Raw genomic sequence first — 22,735 nt, 5'->3', positions numbered from 1 at the left:
TGCGAGCCTGACAGGCGTGGAAGAGTCCCCCAGGCTGCTCCCCTCACGGTAAAGCGTGAACCGCCCTCGGTTATTAAAACGATTGCAAGATTCTTACATACGAGCGCGCGTGTCAAATTAAACACTGCGCGTCGTACCATGAAACCCAAAGTCGTTTTACCGGTTACGGATTCATCTGAAACATCCGGTTCCGAACTAGAGCCTGCGATTGTCAAACGAAAGGTAGGAATGCCATTAGGATCAAAAACAAAACCGAGACCTCCACCTATTCATGATCCGAAAGCCATATCTACTCGAACTCGGCTCAGATCTTCAGATAAACCAACTTCTCAATCTTTATCAACTCCGCTTCATTCAAAACCTGCTATCATAATCACTTCAAATACATCAACAGACATAACTACAGACAGTGATACATCAGACGTCGATTCAGATGCGTCCGAACCACCAATTTTCGTTCGTCGTAGGAGCGTCCGAACCGAGCCTGGGGTCATGCCCGAGAGCACTGGGAGTACCCCAGACCTCAGGACTCGAGCCGGACCTCGCCAATGTAGACTCCGATAAGGAACTTTTTAAAACACCTTATTCAGAAAGTGATCAGGAATTCTTTGACTTTTCACCTGACAAAGAGAATTTAGAACAAACTCAAATCACTAAGAATTCAGATACGGAGACTGACGTTGACGACTTACACAAACACCTAGACGACTTAACGCAACGGACGCATGACGTTACACAGGACACTATAATATACAGACCACATTACCAATCGCAATTACCTCCTACACCACATCCTTACCGCCAATAGCCGTATCAACACCACAAAATAGAACAATTTCAAAACCGAACCCTCAGACTCAGGATGAAAACACTTTGGTGCAAACCGACGTGTTACCACACACTTCCTCCGCGAATATACTCATGGATTCAGAGGATCTATACTCGGATCCGCCTCGGAAATAGAAGTTCCAAATCAGTAACTTTTGCTTCAAAAACTTGACCTACTGGGACCTACAGGGACAATTATGTGCATTTCTTACTAGCGATTTACGACTCGCACCAGTAGCGAATTGCTCGTCGATATTGGCGTAATAGACCTCGAAACGCTAAGAAAATGGAATTGAAACCGGGCAGTATAATAGTGACGGACCGCGGTAAACATAAAATTTTTAGCATCGTATTACAGAAGAACTCTAGTGACAATCCTTCGGTCGCGAAATTGGAATCAGCCATACGGAAACTCAAACTAAAGTTATCCGATTTGAACTTGAAAACTTTCCGAATTTCGCGATTCGATGATCTTACCGATGCATTACCGCAGGACGTGTTACCCGGGATGTTAAAAAGATTTTAAAGATTCCGACGTGAAGATCACCCTTTGCTACGGGCGCGTGCAATTACCACTAGCGAAATTCGAAACGTAATTATCGCGGAAATGCACGGGAGCCTCGTAGGCGGCCATAAGGGAGTAACGAAAACCTATCAACGAGTACGCGAAAGATTCTACTGGCCGAATATGCGCGCTCAAATAGAGGAGTACATACGACAATGCACGAGTTGTCAAACGCAAAAGATTTCGAGGAATAAAACGCGTAACCCATGGTTATTACCGATACACCCGTAGAACCGTTCACGAAGGTAGCGATAGACACTGTCGGGCCGCTTACAACTACACCTGATGGAAACAGGCACATCCTCACAATGCAAGATAGCCTCACGAAATTTGCATAGCAGTTCCGGTGCCCAATATTAGGGCAGATACCATAGCTCACGCATTAGTAACTCATCTTATTCTACAATTCGATACACCAAAAGTCATTCTATCCGACAGAGGTACCAGCTTCCTAAACAAAGTATTTTCTACCATGGCAAGAATGTTTGGCATCCACCACATAACCACTTCCGGTTACCGACCTCAAACTAATGGTGCCCTAGAACGTAGCCATGCGGTACTAGTAGACTATATTACCCACTATCTTGGTGATTTCGACGATTGGGACAGGTTAGTTCCTTTCGCGATTTTTGCGTATAACACCTCGTGCACGAGGGCACGAAATTTACACCTTTCGAATTAATCTTTATGGAAAAACGGGCACGAATGCCCGACGGCATTTTCTGCAACTGACGATCTCCCGACTTACGACGGATATATACGCGACTTGAACGACCGTTTAAACGAAATATCAGGAAATCGCAGGAAGTAACTTAAATCGAGCAAAATCAAATCGAAATCATATTATGATGCAAGAGCGCATCCATTCAGGGTAAAGTTGGGGACATGGCATACGTCCTGGTTGAGCCAAGGGTAGGAAGTTTGGCAAACGGTACCAACGGTCCCTACGAAAATATAGAAATACACGAAAGCATAACGTTGTGTTAAGGAATAAAATGGGCAACTTCTTTTCTAGACATTTAGATAAATTAAAATTTTGGAGACAGGAAAGACTTGATAACTATGCACAGTCGGCCTTCTCACTCGAAATTAGAACCAGATGATTCGACGAAGAGGCAACCAAGACTCCGTGGAAGGGTCGACTGATGTATTGCGCTTTATTTTGTACATTTTCTTTACAGGAGCGGTTCGAATAATCAACGTACCAGCGTTGTTGGTTTTCCTCATGTTAATTTCGCGAATATTATCTATGTATTTCTGCGCATGTACGATACAAACACCCACGCGATGGCCACGTATAGGAGCACTAGAGAGGAGAAGCGAAGACAGCGTCCCTTTTGTAGTTTGGCCCCTACATCAGGACCAGGAATCTCCAACGCGCTCGTTCGCCGCCTTGGCGTTAACTCAGTACCGCCTGCTAACTTAGCCGTTGCCAGCACTGATGAACGACCGATCTCTTCGATCCAGAATTGGATGACACAGGCGACCCAGAAGAACAACAAAGGGTCTTATTGGAATCAAAATCGATTCAGTACACGCAGCCACAACCCTGCGGATGGACTCGGACTTGTCCGACGGGCCAAAATCGAGGGACATTCCACCAGGAGCCCCTGGCGACCTTCCTGATGCTGAGACGGATCCAGTCTACACCTTATAGCGGAGGCAAACTATTAGCCTCTATCTTCACCTTGCGGAGTCCAGACATCGTACGCAACGAGGTAAAACGGCGGTGCTGAGCCTCTAAGTCGGCGAGTTGGGCGCGAACCATCAAGCACGGGCCCGACGAACATCTTACCTCGCATTGCTATAACTCTGTGTATCAGCCAAATCTAACATAAGCGCCGGAGGGCAAGCGCCCGCGAAAACATGCGTATATCACCGCACGTATGCACCCCCACATCGCCGGGGACGGCAATGGTTCGGGGGGGGGGGGGGGTAATTTGTTACGTCCGGATTATTTTAATAATCCGACCGTGGCTAGGATCTGTTTTCCCTTTTTCTTTACTTTATTTTCGATAGTTTATCAGCTTGGGTGCCTAATTTGTGTGCCTCGTTGGTGCGACAACTTGGAAGTATCCCAGGCGAGGAACACAAAGAAGGCTATATTTGGCTCTTTCAAATAATACAAATTAATCTTCCTTGGGACGATTGCCGTTGGAACTACGTTTGGAAATGTACAGAAATTTGAAACCGTTAAGGTCAAGGAGAGTATCATAAACATCCTTCGCCGCGCGGTTAAGCAGTGCGACGCACATGGAGGAATCCCAGCTTACTGTGCAGAATAAAGAAAATGCGATTTCGCCCTTATTTGACATAGCGGATACCTCTCTACCTGTAAAGCATGCGTCAGCCGGTCCTTCCACGGGAGAATGAGGTGTATAAAGAGTGAAAGTGATTTGTTTGAAATATTATAAATGATCTGAATGGAGTGAAAGGCGAGGTTTGCGTGGCAAACCATGAGAGTTCAGAAACGTCGACGAACGTCTAGGAACGTTCGAGACAACGTCGACGGGGATCGTAAACGCGTATTGTCACAAATAGGCAACAAAAAACTGCCAAGCAATGTTCTGGAACAAATTCCAAGAATATGTTTAACGGATATATGTATATTATTCGATATGCGTGACTTGCGAAACCGCGAATAGAATGTTCCCCGAAACTAATTGAAATAAACATCAATCTCTTTGTCACGGAAGCCGGGAAAATGCGTGGGTAATAAACAAACAATGGATTATAAAATACGTCGAATGAATCAAAGTCCTAATACTATTTTTACGCGATATTATAACAATTAACATCAATAAACCGTTAATCGACATCCAGAGTTTGTTTCCTAAAACTTCGTTAATTTATTAAGAACCGAATAAGATCAAATAAAAGTATTTCGAAGATTCTAGAAGGCATAGAATTGCTAGCGCACGAAATTCATGAAGCGCTGTAGGGGGTAAAAGAGAAAGAACGGGTCAAACCATTAGACAGAGTCAGAAGAAGGTCAAGGAGGGGTGAGAACTCGGGAGAAACGCGCCTAGACCAAAACCATACCGCGCGGGCCCTTCCCCTTCGACACTACCCCGATTTGCCAAATGAATGTCCCCACTGTGGCCCATGATCGCGGTGTCGAACCCTGAGATACGATCGCTTGACTGAGGCAAATGACTCTTCGTCGAAAAATCGCAAGGTACGTGTCGAGAGCCCGTGTCCGCGTAGAGACAGAGTTGTCTACGGTATCGTGAGATCGGATTGCTCGGCAAAGTTCCTCCGTGTAACGAGGCAAAGTGTCGGGAGTGTGTCAATTCGCGATCGTGTCAAAGACTCATGCGGATACGTAAAATCCTTTCACACTTTTCAATATCCTATCCTTTTCTCTTTCTATTTTAATCGTCCGTTAATTAATATATTTCTTTTTCGCGTCGCGTTGTATTTCGTATGTTTTGTCAATCGTATTCCGTAATTCGTAATTCGTAACAAGGCTCAAACGCGAACGCGTAGTGCGTGTGCAAATTAGTTCTCATCCTCTGTTCGATTTTCCAGATTTCAGACCATCACCACAGCGTCCAAAATACGGAATTTATCGCAAATATTTTACTTTTTGTATTACATCGAATTGGTGAGTTGCACATTTTATATCTTCGTTAACACAACGAATCTGGTGTCCGAGCGGAGGGCAAAACGGCAATCTGAGAGACCTGCTAGTCGTGGAAAGTATCCAACTAGATCGACCCGTTCTAATTGTAAAAATCGAGGTAATTCAACAAAATATTTTCCGTCTCTACGCGCACGAAGACGGGCCCATGAGACCGTTAGTTCCTGGAAGTATCCAACTGGGTCCGTCTTCTTTCGGATCGTAAAATATAATAAACACCGAAGTTCGAATCACGATCTTTAAAGTCAGCGTAGCTTTTTCCTGTCAGTTTTCTGTTAAAAGTTCGTTCATTTATTTACAATAATTGAACATCCGTTCTAACATATTATTTTCTAACAATTTACTCATATATTTTATACAAGCTCGTATACTTTGTGAACTTAACTATTTGGTTGTACACTATTTTTCTCAAAATTATACACATCTTACCCATATTCAACTTTTAGTCATTTGCATAACAAACACCCTTAACATTTCCTTATTAACACGCCTACCTTCTTGCACGAATCCCACAGGAGGGGCCCTGTATAGGACAGAGCATTGACCGAACTCAATAATTATATTCAGAATCTTACTTCAAATTAAACGATTCTTTTAAAATTGTTCTGATCGTTATCGACCTAACATCGTCCGAGCGCGATTGGGGACTGTCGGCAGCGAATAATACCGTTCTCATTCGCGTATCAATCAGTAATTAATTTTCTTTTCTTATTATTTTTAAATTTGTACGTCGCGCCCGTATCACGCTCGCGACGTAACAAAACTATCGTCCGTGATGATATAAATGTACATTTTCGCTCTATTTAGCCAAAAAAATCGAACTTTAGTTGCGCTCCGAAATATTTCAAAGTCTTGGCGGCGTATTGCTTCGCCTCTGAGAACCGATTAGTCGAAAAATTTTTAACAATCTATTTTTTACATTCTGTACGACTGATCCATCGTTAAACGTTATTAAACTAACGTCCGTGATGATATAAATGTACATTTTCGCTGCATTTATCCAAAAAATCGAACTTTTATTTACGCTCCGAAATATTTCAAAATCCGGGCGGCCTATTGCTTCGCCTCTTAGAACCGGTTAGTCGAAAATTTTAACACTCTTATTTTTACATTCTGTACTACTGATCCATCGTTAACGCTATTAAACTAACGCCTGTGATGATATAAAGGTACCTTTTCGCTCCATTTAGGCAAAAAAATCGAACTTTAGTTGCGCTTCGAAATATTTCAGTCCTGGCGGCGTATTGCTTCGCCTCTTAGAACCTATTAGTCGAAAATTTTAACAATCTCAATTTTTTACATTCTGTACGACTAATCCATCGTTAAAGGACTATTAAACTAACGCCTGTGATGTTATAAATGTACATTTTCGCTGCAATTTAGGTAATTTAATTTCCTACAAAAAAGGTCGCTTAACCTTTTGCCATAACTCGCACTGTTTCCGAGAGATTTGCAGATTTCCCTCAAGGAAATGGGCGTCACGCCACATATTCCGAGATATTCCTTCTTCATTCTTGTTCTTCATCTGCACAGCTCCGCTGGAAGTGGTATTTACAGCTGGGAATAGTGAATACAGCTTAGAATAGTGCAGAGATACCTCAAAGAATGGGGCCACAGTGTTTCTTCATCCTTATAATGTTGGTGCGGCTTCGGAACTTTTAAATATCTCGATATACCTCGAAAACTACGCCCCTGATCAAAAAATGTCATAGAACATAAATAGTAGGAAATTAAATTTCCTACAAAAAAAGTCTCTCACCGTTTCCGCGATATTTGCAGATTTACCTCAAGGAAAGGGGCGTCACGCACATATTCCGAGATATTTCTTCTTCTTGTTCTTCTTCTACACAGCTGCGATGGAAGTGGGATTTACAGCTCGGAATAGTGAATACAGCTTAGAATAGTGCAGAGTTACCACAAAGAAAAGGGCCACAGTGTTCTCCATCTTTATAATGTTGGTGCGGATTCGGAACTTTCAAACAGCTCGATATATCTCGAAAACTACGCATCTGATCAAAAATGTCATGGAACGTAAATAGTAGGAAGTTTAATTTCCTACAAAAAATGTATCTTAAGATATTGCCATAGCTCGCACCGTTTCCGAGACATTTTCAGCATTAGAAATGTAATATACATTTAATAACAATATCATTATTAGTACTATATCTTCATTAGATATAATGTAATATACTGATGCCTTCCTACAGATCAGTGTACATTTAGTAACATAATCCATGATCACTATATCTGCATTTCATATGTAATACATGTTTAATAACAATATCATCGTTACTATATATACATTAGGATATAATGTAATATACTGATACCTTCCTACAGATCTATGGACATTTAGTAACAATATCATGCCTACTACATCTTCATTAGATATAATGTAATATACTGATACCTTCCTACAGATCTATGGACATTTAGCAACAATATCATCATAACTATGTCTGCATTAGATATGTAATACATGTTTACTAACAATATCATTAGTATATATCTACATTAGATATAATGTAATATACTGATACCGTCCTACAGATCTATGTACATTTAGCCACAATATCATGATCACTATATCTGCATTAGATATGTAATACAGTTTTAATAACAATATCATTATTACTATATCACATTAGGTATAATGTAATATACTGATACCGTCCTACAGATCTATGTACATTTAGTAACAATATCAGTATTACTATATCTACGTTAGAAATAATGTCATATACTGATACCTTCCTACAGATCAATGTACATTTAGCAACAATATCATTATTAATATATCTGCATTAGATATGTAATGTGCGTTTAATAACAATATCTTTATTACTATATCTGAGTTAGAAATTATTGTAATATACTGATTCGTTACTTCAGATCAATGTACATTCATAACAATATCATTATTACCATACCCACATTAGTTATAAATGTATATACTGATACCTTCCTACAGATCAGTGTACATTTAGTAACAATATGATTACTACTATATCTGCATAGATATGTAAATATACAATTTAATAACCATATCATTATTACTATCATCTGCATTAGATATGTAATATGCATTTAACAACAATCCATATTGCTACATCTGAGATAGAAGTCTTGTAAGATACTGATTCGTTACTACAAATCAATGTACATTTAATAACAATATCATTATGACTATACCCACATTAGATATAATGTAATATGCTGATACCTTCCTACAGATCAATGTACGTTTAGTAGTAAATCATTATACTATATCTGCATTAGTATGTATATATACATTTAATAACAATATCATTATTACTATATCTGCATTAGCTAGGTAATAACATTTAATACCAATATCATTATTAGTATATCTACATAGCATATATGTATATACTGATTCGTTACTACAGATCAATGTACATTTAATAATATTCATTATTGGTATATCTGCATTAGATATAATGTAATATACAGACCTTCCTACAGATCATGTAGATTTAGCAACAATATCATTATTGCTATATCTGCATTAGATATGTAATATACGTTTAGTAACAATATCTTTATTGAACTGTACTGGAGGCCCGTTAGGGACACGGTTGCGTTAAGAAGTGCTAAAGGTTCGCTCAGTAGAATTTAGAAATAACAGGATAAAGAAGGATTGGAAGGGGCAGGAAGCTGCGCTAAGGGAGGCAAAATACAGGAAATGATAAGAAGATAAGTAGTAAGGGAGAGGGGAGAGAAGTTAGAGAAAAGAAAGCAGAAGAAAAGGTGCAATTGTAGGTTCGGTACAGAGAAGAGGTTGACAGGATTCGATAGAAAAGGCGGGAGAGAGAGACATCTGTGAACAAGAAAAGAAGAAGGGAAAAACAGAAGAGCAGTCGGTAAGGAAGAGCAGCGGCTAAGTATAGCAACAGGAGGGAGATGGGAGACGAGAAAGGGGGAATGAAGGCGGGGGAAGGAAAGAGTGAGCAGGAAAACAAGAGAAAGTGGAAAGGAGCGGGATACCCTCAATCGTAGAAACTCTGACAAGAGAAGAACACAGAGTCTAGGAAGGCATGGAAACCTAGAAGAAATATGGACAAGGAAGGGAGAAGAAGAGAATGAACGGAGGAAGAAGCAGAGCAGGAGCCAAGGGGTAGGGGTCAACAGGGAAACCCAACAACGATCGTTTAAAGGAAAGACTACTAACTCGGGAGGTCACCAGGAAAAGAAAAGGAAAGAAGGAAGGAGGGGGGAGGGATGGGAGAGTAAAAGAGCTAATAAGAGAAATGGATAAAACCTAGGAGGAAGATGGAGAGGATGGACGCAAATATGAAGCTACTAGGGAAGGATATAAGAAGAGAGATGGAGCAACTAAGAGAGGAAATGAGAAGAAGAGAAGAGGAACGGACAGAGCAGAAAAGAGACCTGGAGAGAAAGATGGAAAAGATGATGAAGAAAACTGGAGGAGATAGAGAGCAGAGAAGTGGAGGACGCGAGATGGAAAGACATAGAAGAAAAAATGCTCAAGCAGCACAAGATGGCAGCAGGAAATAGAAGAGAGGAGTCAGGAGGGGTTAAAATAGAAGAGAAACTGAAGGAGATAGAAAGAAAACTGGAGTGGAAAGAGAAAGAAGAGAGAAGGGAAAACATAATAATCAGAGGAATAAAACGAAAAGAGAGGAGATGAAAGAAAAAGCAGAAGAGATCTTAAAGGTCACGGGTGTAGAGGACGCAATAGAGGAGGTAAAAGCGGTGGGACCAGTAGAGAAGGGAAAGGAAGTATATATGATGCAAGTAAAAGTAAAGACGGCCGAGCTAAGGAGGAAAATAATGGAGAACAAAAGGGCGCTAAAGGGAAGAGAAGAGAGAATAGACGATTACTAACTTGGGAGGAAAGGAGAACACAGTATGGACATTAATGTAGTGGACATTAAGAAGAATCGCAGGAGAAGAAAGAGTGAAAGGAAAAAATGTATGGGTAGACTACAAGAAAATAAGAATAGAAGGGGAAATGGCGGAAATGGGATGAAACAAGGGAGCACTAACGGACGGGGAGGGGAAAGAATGGAAACTCACCCATGGAGGGGAGCAGAAGAAGGGGGGAAGAGGGGAAAGTGACATAGGGAGTAATGAGAGAGAGGAGGACGTCAAGCCACAGAAGGAAGAGAAAGAGAAGGAATAGAGAAAAAGAAAAGTGGAAAGAACAGATTGAAGTAGTTGCAGGCGAGGAGTCCGATAGAGAGCATGAAAGAAACGGAACAGAAAGAAAAAAGAAAAGGAGAAGAAAAAAGGGACAAGAGGAAAAGAAAGAAAGGAGGCTGGAAGCTGGGACAGTAGGATTTTGGAACCTGCGCAGGAGTATTAAATAAAGACATAGAATTTTGGGAGGACAATAAAAGAGTGGAAGTGGGTAGGCTTATAGAAACTTGGCTGGAAGAGAAAGGATGGACCAGATAAGGACAGGTGCCAGAAGGATACAGGTGGGAAGCGCAATAGCGAAAAGGAAAAACAGAAAAGGAAGAGCAATGGGGGGATGATAATGCGAGTGAAAGAAGGGATAATGGGCGAGGAAGGGGGGAATCAGGGTGTGGAGGGGGGAAAGAGAGTATAATAATGGCAGAATGCAAAGGGGGAAAATTGAACTGGAAGATCGTAGGGGTATACATAAACGGAGACATGGAAGCAAAGATAAAGGAACTCAGACCATGGTTAGAAGAAATAGGGGAAGGGAGGACAATAATAGGGGGCGATTTTAATGCGAGAACGGGGGGAAGAGGGGGGAAGCAAGACGGAAGAGGAGGACGAAGAAAGAGAAGAAAAGAGAAGGTCCAAAGATAAGAAGAGTAATGCGGAAGGAAACAGGTTACTAGAGACCCTGAGGGAGACAGGATGGTCTATTCTGAATGGAACTATAGAAGGGGATAAGAACGGGGAATTCACATATACAGGGGCCAGAGGAGAAACTGTGATAGACTATGTCATATTAGAGGAGGAAGGAAGGGAGGAGATCAAAAGGATGGAAATTGGGGATAGGATAGAGTCAGACCACCACCCCCTGATAGTAGAAATAAGGGGAGGAGGAGAACAACTATAGTAGAAGAAAGGAGAAGGAAGGCAGCACCAAGAAGGGACTGGTCGGAGCAAGGGGAGGAAAGAATTTAGAGAAGGGCTAAGCTGGAAGAGATCGAAGAACAAGGAACTGAACGACGATATGAAAATAATACTGAAGAGTTCAGGAAAGGGCTGAGAGAGGAAGTAAGAAAGGACGCAAGAGCAAGAAAAAAGGATGGTGGACGAGGAGTGCAGAGAAAGAAAAAAGGAAGTCAGGAAGATACTAAGAGAGTGGAGATGGGGGAGTAAAGGGGGAGAAAGCTACAGAAAAGCAAAGAAAGAATACAACAAAATGTGTGAAGAAAAAAAGAAAGAAGAAAATGAAAAGTTCATAAAAGAGGTAGAAGGAGCAAAAACGGACACGGACGTGTGGAGAATAGTAAATAGGGAAAGGAAAAAGAGAGGGCAGCCACAATCAAGCATAAAAGAAGAAGAATGGAAAGCACACTTTATGGACTTGCTAGGAGTAACGGAAGAAAAGGTGGTAATGGGAGGAGAAAGAATAGCAGAAGAGGACGAAGAAGAAGAAATAAGTAAAGAGGAGATAAGAAAGGCAGTGACAAAACTGAAGGACGGAAAAGCAGTGGGGGGAGACGAAATACCAAACGAAGTTTGGAAATATGGGGGGGAGGAAGTATCAGGATGGGTATGGAAGACTTGCAATAGAATGTGGAAGGGAGAGGGCTGGCCGGAAGAATGGAAGGAGGGGATAATTGCCCCAATTAAAAAGAAAGGAAAGGGAAGACACGCTAGTGCCTACAGAGGGGTGACACTGATGCCTACACTGTATAAGATATATACAGCGGTATTAACGGAGAGGCTGAGGCAAGAAGCGGAAAATAAGAGGATGATTCCGGACAACCAGACGGGCTTTAGAAAAGGAATGGGAACTATGGATAATATCTATGTATTAAACTACCTGGTGAATAGACAAATAATGAGGGAGAAGGGAAAGGTGGTTGCCTGTTTCATCGATCTGAAAGCCGCCTTCGACTCGGTGGATAGAAGGGTGTTGATGGAGGTACTAAAGGAGACAGGAGTAAGAAGAGGGCTCCGGGAAATAATAAAGGAAGTGCTGAGGGAGGCTAGAAGCAGAGTAAGGACGGAACAAGGGCTAACGGAACCTTTCTGGACAGCGAGAGGTCTAAGACAGGGGTGCCCACTGAGTCCGATATTATACAAACTATTGACAGCGGACCTGGAAGAGGTGATGAGGAAAGGAGGGATTGGAGGGATAAAACTAGGGGAGAGGAAAGTGTACACCTTAGCCTACGCAGACGATGTGGCTCTCCTGGCAGAGAAGGAGGAGGACATGGCAGCGATTATAAGAAAATTAGAAGGATATCTGGACAAGAAGAAGCTGCAGTTAAATAGAGAGAAATCAAAGGTAATGAGATTCAGAAAAGGGGGAGGAAGGTGGAAAAAGAGGGACTGGCTCTGGAAAGGAAAGAAATGGAAGAGGTTAAAGTCATTCAAATACCTAGGATTCGTCCTCAGAGGGAATGGAGGAAGTGAACTGCACGTAAAAGACAGGGTGAGCAGAGCGAGTGCTGCGACGAGACAAGCCTGGGGGATCGGGAAAAGAAGATTCGGAAAAGACTGGAAGAGGAGGCTATGGCTTTGGGACAGACTGGTGTGGCCGATAATGGCATACGGGGCAGTAATTTGGGGATGGAAGGAGAGAAAAGAAATGGAAGGGGTACAGGAGAGAATCTTAAAATGGACGCTGGGGGTGGACTGGTGCACACCGGGATACATGATAAGAGAAGAAACGCAAAGATCGAAGGTGAGCTTAAAAGCGGGAAGATTAGCATGGGGATTTGAAAGGAGGATGTGGGAGGGGAGAGGAGGGGAATTAGCAAGGAAATGCTGGGAGGAGATGATATTCAGAGAACCAAGAGAGAGACCTAAAAGCAAATGGGAAGAGGAGAGGAAAAAATTCTTCGAAGAAAGAGGGATAGAACAAACAAAGCTGGAAGAGAAAAGGAGAAGGGGGGAAATGGGATTCGAAGAGATAGAAGAGGCAGATATACGGATGCAAGAAAAAGAAAGATGGGATAAAATACTGGGAGCAAGATACAACAAATGGTACAAAGATATCAAAGAAAAGGGAATGCCTAAGTACTCAGAAAAAGGATGGAAAGAAGAAAGGTGGAAAAGAGTAGCAAGATTCAGGATGGGAAATGAGATTAACGGGGCTAAATACTGGGAAAGTGAAGAGAAAAGGAAATGTAGAATCTGCGAATGGGAACAAGAGTCGTGGGAGCACGTATGGGAACGGTGCGGAACAAGGAAAGAGAGAAAAGAAGGATGGCAAGAAATAGTCAAGGTGCTGCTAGGAGAAGACGGAGAAGGGGAACGCTGGATGAAAGAAATAGAGAAGGAGAGAGAAACCGGAGAAAGACAGAGACGGTCGGAAAGAGAGGGAGCAGCAATACCGACAGAGTAATGCGACTGCAGGAGAGTGAGAGGAAGACCTGGCACATAACGACAATGGGAAAAAAATAAAAGCAGGTGGCAACACTGAAGAAGCACATGGCGAAAAGAGGGCGCAACAGTAAGAAGCAACAGTTACAAGACATACAAGACAATCAGAAGTTAGTAAGAAAGGTGAGGAAAGAGCACAAGAGAGTAAAGAAACAGAGGAAAATATAAGAAGGAAAGGAAAGGATAAAGAGAAACTGTGAAGGTAGGAAAAGTAAAAGAAACGAAAGAAAGGAGAACACACGCGGAATATATAGCAACGCATAATGATAAGCATGCACGCGGTCAAGCGGATGGTAATATCTTATAATATAATCTCCTTTGCAGAAAGAGACGGTAAGGGAAAAGCAGCAAAGATAGCGAAGCACGCGGAAGATGGAAAGCGAATGGAGAAAAGACGTGTTGAAGGAGCTAAGAAAGATAGGAGAGAGCGTAGAAGAAATAAGAAAAGAACTGATGCGAGAAGCGGCAGGAAGACAACAGGGAAGGAAAAGCACAGAGAAAATAGACAAAAGGGACAACAGCAAAGGAACAGAGGAAGACAACTCAAAAGAGGGGAAAAGAGAGAGGAAAGACAAGAATGAAGATAAGGATTTCACACTGAGAGGAGAATATAGTGAGAAGTGTGTAGAGGAAGTGAAAAAGGAGGAAGGAGAGGAGTCGCTGCAGCAAAAAGAAAAAACGAGTCGCAGGCAAAGGAGAAAGAAAAAGAAAGGACGGAGAGTGGAACGGAAAAAAGAAGAAGAGAATGTGCGGAGGAGGGCGACGAGGTAAGGCTGGGGAGAAGCCTAGAAAAACAAACGTTGGGCGAAGAGGAGGAGAACGAAAAAGAAGAAGACGACAAAGAAGTAGAAGGGGAGAACAGAGAGGACTGAAGGGAAAGTTGGGAAACAAAATAGAGATGGAGAAGAAAGAAAGAAGAAAAAGAAGCCTGGTGTGGAAAGGAGTGGTAGGAAAAGACGCAGAGGAAAGAAGCAGGAGGGTTAACATAATGTCACAAATAGAATTGGGGAAAAAGTGATGATAAAGAAGCAAACAGAGTTGACAGGGGAGGGCGGGAGAAAACTAATCCTGATGGAACTAGAAGAGGAGGAGGATAGAAACGTACTGCTAGGAAAAAAGAATGACATCTGGGAAAAATGGTGAGCGGTAATAGAAGAGGACCTATCCAGTGAGGAAAGAAAACTGAAATGGCGAATAAAAGAAAAAGCCAGAGAAGAAAGATTCAAAGGAAAGAGAGTAGAATATAACAACAGAAGGATCTGGATTGAAGGAACAGAATGGAGATGGGCAGAAAAAGAAGGGAAATGGGAGAGTGTGTCGAGACAGTAAGGGGAAAGGGCGGAAGGGTCAAGAAAAAACAAAGGATTCAGAAATAAAAAGGAGTGACAGAGAGAGTGAGAGGGAAGTAGGTCGGGATGGGTAACGAGCAGAACTAGGATAAAACAAGAAAGACTGGGAGAGCAACGGGGAGAGGTTAATTAACAAGAAAGAAAGAAGCAGCAATTTAATTTAATTTAATTTAATTTAGAGCGGACGAGCTGAAGAGTAGGGCAGAACTGTGTCAAAGAAGGCCGAAGTTTCATAGTTATAGAATATATTTTGGTTTTGTGTCATTATTATAAGAGCAGGTTTATTTTAGTTTAAGAATGAAGAACATAGAACTACCTTAGGCCATTGACACAGTGTCGGGAACTCAAGCCCTACCAACTTCAGCTCGCGCCAGTAAACCAAACGCGCCGAGATTATATTTTGTTCTATTACTATTACTCCTAATAGGTGCAGTGGACAATCATTAGATTCTAGGTTTAGGTTATTTTTAGTTCTATTTTTCTTTTTTCTTTTGATTACTCTGTTTCACAAATTGAACTATACCAAAATGCAGGGTGCAATCACAGTTACTTTTAAGTTTAAGTTAGTAGTTAGTTGCAAGTATACTTTTAATTTGACTGTTATGTAGATATGTAACACAGCGGAGTCTTAGAGGATAAAGAAGGTAACTACTTTGTTTTGTTTGAGATATAATAAGAATTAGACAGGATAGTGTAAGAGAAGTAAGGAAATAAAGAATGAAAGGATAATTGGGAGATGACCGAAATGTAGTACAAGGGGAGAGCTGACAATAACGGAGAGTACAATGAGAAATAGATTAGATAGCGATTTAAGAATTAGGAGATAGCACAAGACGACAAAGAGCAAAGACTGTAATAGAAATGTAGGTGGGGAACGCTACCGTTAAAGCGCCCCGCGATCCCGATGGGGAACCGGTTCAAGTAAAATAAAAACAATATCTTTATTACTATATCTGCATTAGATATGCAATATACAAATAATAACGATATCATTATTACTATATCTGCATTAGATGTGTAATATACATTTAATAACAATATCATTATTACTATATCTGAGTTAGAAATATTGTAATATACTGATTCGTTACTACAGATCTATGTACATTTAATAACAATATCATTATTACTATATCTGCGTTAGATATGTAATATACATTTAATAACAATATCATCATTACTATATCTGTATTAGATATGTAATATACATTTTATAACAATATCGTTATTACTATATCTGCGTTAGATATGTAATATACATTTAATCACAATATCATTCTTAGTATATCTACATTAGATATAATGTAATATACTGATTCGTTACTACAGATCAATGTACATTTAGTAACAATATCATTATTACTATATCTGCATTAGATATAATGTAATATACATTGTGACCCTTTCGGGGGTTCACTCTATAAAATCTCACTAGATTATTAAACTCTATATTCTCCAAATTTGGGGTTACACTCGTTACAATCGTTGGGCGCCAGCCACTCGCGGTGGCAATCAAAATTGGAAAAAGGGACAGAATGGGGGTCGTTACAGGGGATGGGACTCGTGGCACTTACGTCCTTACAATCTCGCGGGGGAGTACGCAAGGAGGATTTTCGAGGGTTAGGGAAGATCTCAGGGTGAGGGAGGTTTCTGGAAGTTCGTATACGTTACGCGTAGGAGAATGTTGTGGACGGGAGTAACAGGGACTGGATAAAAGGGTTTCAAGAAATATAACGGGGGATGACCGGCGCGATACGCGGACACACAAGTTCGCAGTCGAAGATCGCCGTTGCCGAAACTCACAAACTTCTACAATAATATCGGAAGGGCTTACTTGAAACTCCACACACACAATCGTACTTTCCAAAATCTCTATAATCGCTATTCGCCAGGAATCTCTGCTTTCGCTTAGTTAGATAGCCTAAGGCTCAATGACGGCTCGTCGTCGCTGCCGCGACGACGGGTCCGTCGCGGGATGATTTTTGGGGAGGGGATGGGGAATAGGAAGGGGGCCTTTTCTGGCAACGGAATAGATTGGTTATCGATTGTCGATCTGCCGGTGTTCGGGTTCGATGGGGCTGGCGGATCTCCGGCCGTGGCGGGTGGACTGAGGTCTTCGGGCTCGGCGACAGATGGCTCCAGGTGGACGTTTGTATCAGCTGCTGGGCCGCTTCGTCTCTTTTTCCGAAGTCCCGCGTTGCTTTTCCTCTCCTGGAGGGTGGGAGGTCTGTCACCGGCCTCGTAGCTCCTTCTTGCGGGTGATCCCTGTTGTCTCTTGTCCGTCGCCTCCATCGGCCCGACACCGGCGGGCGGGAAAAAGGGGTGAGGTGTTAGAAGGGTTAAGGGTCATTTCTAGGTGGGATTTGAGGTGGGAGAAGCGCAGCGATTGTAACGGGGGGGCACAGGTGTCACCACGTTACAACTTATACCTTCTACAGATTTATTGATATTTTGCAACAATATCATTATTACTATATCTGCATTAGATATGTAATATACATTTAATAACAATATCATTATTAGTATATCTACATTAGATATAATGTAATATACTGATTCGTTACTACAGATCAATGTACATTTAATAACAATATCATTATTACTATATCCACATTAGAAATAATGTGTTCTCGGCGAGAATTAGAGTTTTCGGAAAAGGGCGTCGAGGAGAAGATGAACGACACAGCTTAGTGGTCACTAATTGTGTATAACTTATAATTTTTACACAATGAGTCGTGAATCAACCACTACAAAAACACACTTGTGTTTTAATTTGGGATTACACGATTCACAGACTTCGCGGTGCAAGGCACTGAACTGAAATTAAAAATGCTCTAAACTCGAGTGAAGATAAAGCTCTTGGTCGTTGTTGTCACTTGATAATCGCTCGCTGAATTGCTTTCGCATTAATGCCGTAACGGTTCGAGTTTAGGAGTTTTAATATTGGCGAGCGGTTGGATCGGTGGTTAGACAGCGCAGCAGCGATTACTTTTACTTATTTGGTGAAGACGGGATTATCGACCCATGTTACCGACAGAGATATCCGTACGAATTTGAAGTGCGAAATTCGTACATGTACACACGTTGTAAAGATGCAGAAACACCGTGGCCCCTTTCTTTGAGGTAAACCCTGCACTATTCTAAGTTGTATTCACTATTCCCAGCTGTAAATGCCACTTCCAGCGCAGCTGTGCAGAAAAAGAACAAGAAGAAGAAGAAATATCTAGGAATATATGCGTGCAGCCCCATTCCTTGAGGTAAATCTGCAAATATCTCGGAAACGGTGCGAGCTATGGCAAAATCACAATACACCTTTTTTGTATGAATTTAAATTTCCTACTATTTATGTTCTATGACATTTTTTGATCAGATGCGCAGTTTTCGAGATATATCGAGATATTCAAAAGTTCCGAAGCCGCACCAACATTATAAGGAAGAAGAAACACTGTGGCCCCTTTCTTTGAAGTAACTCTGCACTAGTCTAAGCTGTATTCACTATTCCCAGCTGTAAACGCGACTTCCGGCGCAGCTGTGCAGAAGAAGAACCGGAAGAAGAAGAAACATCTCGGAATATGTGCGTGACGCCCCTTTCCTTGAGGTAAATCTGCAAATATCTCGGAAACGGTGCGAGCTATGGCAAAATCTTAACAGACCTTTTTTTGGCATAGCTCGCAGCGTTTCCGAGATATTTGCAGATTTACCTCAAGGAAATGGGCGTCACGCACATATTCCGGGATATTTCTTCTTCTTCTTGTGCTTCTTCGGCACAGCTGCACTAGAAGTGGCATTTACAGCTCGGAATAGTGAATACAGCTTAGAATAGTGCAGAGTTACCTCAAAGAAAGGGGCCACAGTGTTTCTTCATCCTTATAATGTTGGTGCGGCTTCGAAACTTTTAAATATCTCGATATATCTCGAAAACTACGCATCTGATCAGAAAATGTCATAGAACATAAATAGTAGGAAATTTAACGTCCTACAAAAAAGGTCAGTTCACGTTTTGCCATAGCTCGCGCCGTTTCTGAGATATTTGCAGATTTACCTCAAGGAAAGGGGCGTCACGCACATATTCCGAGATATTTCTTCTCCTTCTTGTTCTTCTTCTGCACAGCTGTGCTGGAAGTGGCATTTACAGCTCGGAATGTGGTGTATGTTTGTGTGAGCTGGGTGGTCGGATGAGTAAGACGAGTGCATGGTACGAGTGACGATTGACTGTTTAGGCTAAGGTTCGAGTGTCGCGCCGAAAAGGCCATAAACAGTATAGAGATAGGCAAGGCGGGGTGCGGTGTGCGGTGTGTATGAGAGAGGGTGGTTCTAGCCGATGGTTTTTCCGTTAGAGAGTTTTTGCGAGGCATAGCGAGAGGTTGACCGACCGTAAGAGAATTGCGAGTGATATTGTGAGCGGTGATTAGATGTTGCCGATAGTTTTCATTGTAAACCAATTTATCTATATTCTTATTAAATTCTTCAAATTAGAAATATGCTAATGCTTATTTCCTACAAACTTGGGGGCTCAGCCGGGATCAGAATTTAAACCGAGTCATAACAGACAATATAGTGCGTACAACTTGAGACTGTGAAGTTTACTATTAAAGTGCTGGTGCGTAACTGTGAATTAAGAGATGGGTCCTGTAATGAGGGATCCAAGTGTTTTCTGCATCGCAGAATTAAAGAAAATACTTCGGGAAAAGGGACTTCCAACGTCAGGGCTGAAAGCAGAGTTAATTCAGCGTTTGACCGAGGCCGATCCGTCGGGCGGATGGATGAGGGTACGTACGAGTAATGTAGCTGAAGAAACTGTGAGTGACAATGCGTCAGAATACGCATGCGATATAGAGCAGATGCAGCGGGAAATGGAGCTTTCGAAAAGGGAAAAACAACTGGCAGAGCGAGAGCTAGAATTAGCTCGTCAGCAGATTGAGTTCCTTAAAGAGATGCAAAGGCTTAATCTGGGTGGAGGTGAAACAGGGGAGTCGGCGAGAGCGCCGCTGGTGCAGAAACAACCGCCGCCGGTGAACATATCCGCCATTGCAGATTTATTAAGTTGTTTTGAGAGAAATAGCAATACTTTCGTCACGTAGGAGCGCCAGGTCCAAACTCTGAAAACAACCTATCAGCTGACAGACAATATGACCAAATTGTTGATGGGATCGCGTCTGAAAAGGAATGCACTGGAGTGGCTGCATTCAAGGCCTGAGCACATTGCGTTATCGGTTGAAGAATTATTGAGCAATTTGCGAGAAATGTTCTACCATCCTGAGAACATTCTTGAGGCGCGACGGCATTTTGAGGCGCGTGTCTGGAAGAGAGAAGAGGCTTTCAGTGAATACGTTCATCAAAAAGTTATTTTGGGAAACCGCGTGCCAATTAACGATGCGGAGATCGTGGAATACATTATAGAGGGAATACCTGATCTAGGACTGAGGGATTTAGCTCGAGCACAGCAGATTGCGACGAAGGGGGAACTGCTAGCGGCATTCGACAGGATATCTCTACAAGGAAGACCGTTGCCGGTCAGCTCAGCAACCAGGGCAAGGGAAAACAAGTGGCCACCAGTGAAGACAGAGAAACAAGATAGAAAAGAACAGCGGTGTTTCAACTGTGGTGACTGGAACCATATGGGTATGGATTGTCCCGTTAGAAGCAAAGGTCCAAGATGTTTTTCCTGCCGAGATTTTGGACATAGAGCCATAGACTGTAAGAAAGGACAGGAAAAGCAGGTAAACGAATGTGCAGCAGTTTCCGCGCGAGACCATAAAATTTATAAGTCCGTAACTGTGTTGGGTAAGCAGGTAGCGGCGTTCCTAGACGTGGGCAGCGACTTGCATTTAATGAGGGCCGAACAGTACGTTAGATTAGGATGCCCAGGTTTATGCGGTTCAGAAATAGCTTGTAAGGGGTTCGGTTTAAGTAAGGTTACCACTTTAGACAGTTTTTATGCAGACGTGCAAATCGATGAAAACGTTTTCCGGTTATTAGTCCGCGTGGTGCCGGATGAGTATTTGAGGCACAATCTTTTAATTGGTTCAGAATTATTAGAAGAGGCTAGATTAGTTTTAGACAGCAAGAATGTTGAAGTATCGAGGCGTGATAATAAGGCTACTAATTCTTATGATGTTCCAGAAATATTCTGCATAGACACCGTTGAAAACAATATAACTGATTCTCTAGTAGATCTACGACATATTGAAAATAATATTGTTAAACAGGAAATAGAAAGAATCGTTAATGATTGTGAGCCGAGAAATGTTAAGAAATCTGGTATTAAAATGGAAATTGTACTGAAAGATGATGTCCCTATCTATCAATCTCCGCGTAGATTAGCGCCGGTTCAGAGAGAATTAGTTAATAAACAAATAGAGGAATGGATGCAAGAAGGGATTGTGCGGGAAAGTATATCGGAGTACGCTAGTCCGATTGTACTTGTAAGGAAAAAGGATGGTAGAATGCGGTTATGCGTGGACTATAGATTAATTAATAAGAAAATATGCAAGGATCGTTATCCGCTTCCATTGATAGAGGATCAGTTGGATCGTTTGCAGGGTGCAACGATATTTAGTACTCTCGACTTAAAAGATGGTTTTTTCCATGTTCCGATAGAGGAAAATAGTCGTAAATTTACCGCGTTTATAGTGCCAGATGGACATTTTGAATTTTTAAGAACACCATTCGGCTTGTGCAATTCTCCAGCCGTTTTTCAAAAATTTATTAATAGCACATTTCGTGACCTGATAAGGGCGGGTATTGTATTGACATATATCGATGATTTGATTATACCTGCGAATGACGAAAACGAAGCTGTATCGAAATTGCGGGCAGTGTTGTCTGTTGCGAGTGATTATGGGTTGCATGTAAATTGGAAGAAGTGTCATTTTCTCCAGCGTAGTATAGAGTATTTAGGCCATATAGTTGAGGGTGGCTACGTACGCCCGTCAAAACGTAAGATGTTAACGGTTATGAATTTTCCACTTTTAAAAAATGTTAAGGACGTGCAGAGTTTTTTAGGATTAACTGGATATTTTAGGAAATTCATCCCACAGTATTCGACAATAGCTCAACCTTTGTCAAATTTGCTAAAAAGAGATGTAAAGTTTGAATTGAATGAAGAACAGATACTTGCATTACAACAATTAAAAATAGCATTAGTTAATGAACCGGTTTTGAAGTTATATCGTGTAAGTGCAGAAACAGAGCTTCATACGGATGCGTCGAGTGTTGGACTCGGTGCTATGCTTTTGCAGAGAGACGATGTCGATCAACATTTTCATCCAATATATTTTGCAAGTTGGAAGACATCAGAAGCAGAATCGCGATACATTAGTTACGAGTTAGAGATATTAGCTATAGTTAAAGCCTTACATAAATTTAGAGTTTATCTTTTGGGAATACCATTTAGGATAGTAACTGATTGCCGTGCGTTTATGCTTACTATGAAAAAAAAGGATTTGTGTGTACGAGTTGCGAGGTGGGCATTATTGTTAGAGGAGTTTAATTATGTCATTGAACATCGCGCAGTGAGTAGCATGAGGCATGTCGATGCATTGTGTCGGAACCCTGTTCCGGCGTGTATGTTTATTAGTGAGTGCGGAACGAGTGTGCTTGTCAGATTGCGAAAGGCGCAACGTGAGGACAAAGAAGTAGCTGAAATCATAGAGTCTGTGGATAGTGGACTTAATGGTGGTGGTGACTATGTACTGAGAAACGGACTTTTGTTTAAAATGATTGACGACGATGTTCGCATAGTGGTTCCTCGTGCTATGCAGGGTC

The 22,735-nt window shown here is 41.7% G+C and overlaps 2 protein-coding genes across 2 annotated transcripts; both read left to right on the top strand.

The window, feature by feature from the left end:
• Nucleotides 1-13,991: 13,991 nt before the first annotated feature.
• Nucleotides 13,992-14,390, top strand: LOC114881842 (protein PXR1-like). The gene has a single exon (XM_029198721.2). It carries the CDS (start codon nt 13,992-13,994, stop codon nt 14,388-14,390), a length of 399 nt encoding a protein of 132 aa, XP_029054554.2.
• A 5,200-nt stretch (nt 14,391-19,590) lies between these two features.
• On the top strand, nt 19,591-20,049 carry LOC123988793. Its single transcript, XM_046289537.1, has one exon. It carries the CDS (start codon nt 19,591-19,593, stop codon nt 20,047-20,049), a length of 459 nt encoding a protein of 152 aa, XP_046145493.1.
• The last annotated feature ends 2,686 nt before the right edge of the window (nt 20,050-22,735 follow it).

Source organism: Osmia bicornis, unplaced genomic scaffold (genome assembly GCF_907164935.1).
Source record: "Osmia bicornis bicornis unplaced genomic scaffold, iOsmBic2.1, whole genome shotgun sequence".
Taxonomy (NCBI): Eukaryota; Metazoa; Arthropoda; class Insecta; order Hymenoptera; family Megachilidae; genus Osmia; species Osmia bicornis.
Note: the sequence above shows the minus strand (reverse complement) of the source record. Positions and strands in the feature narration are given on the sequence as shown.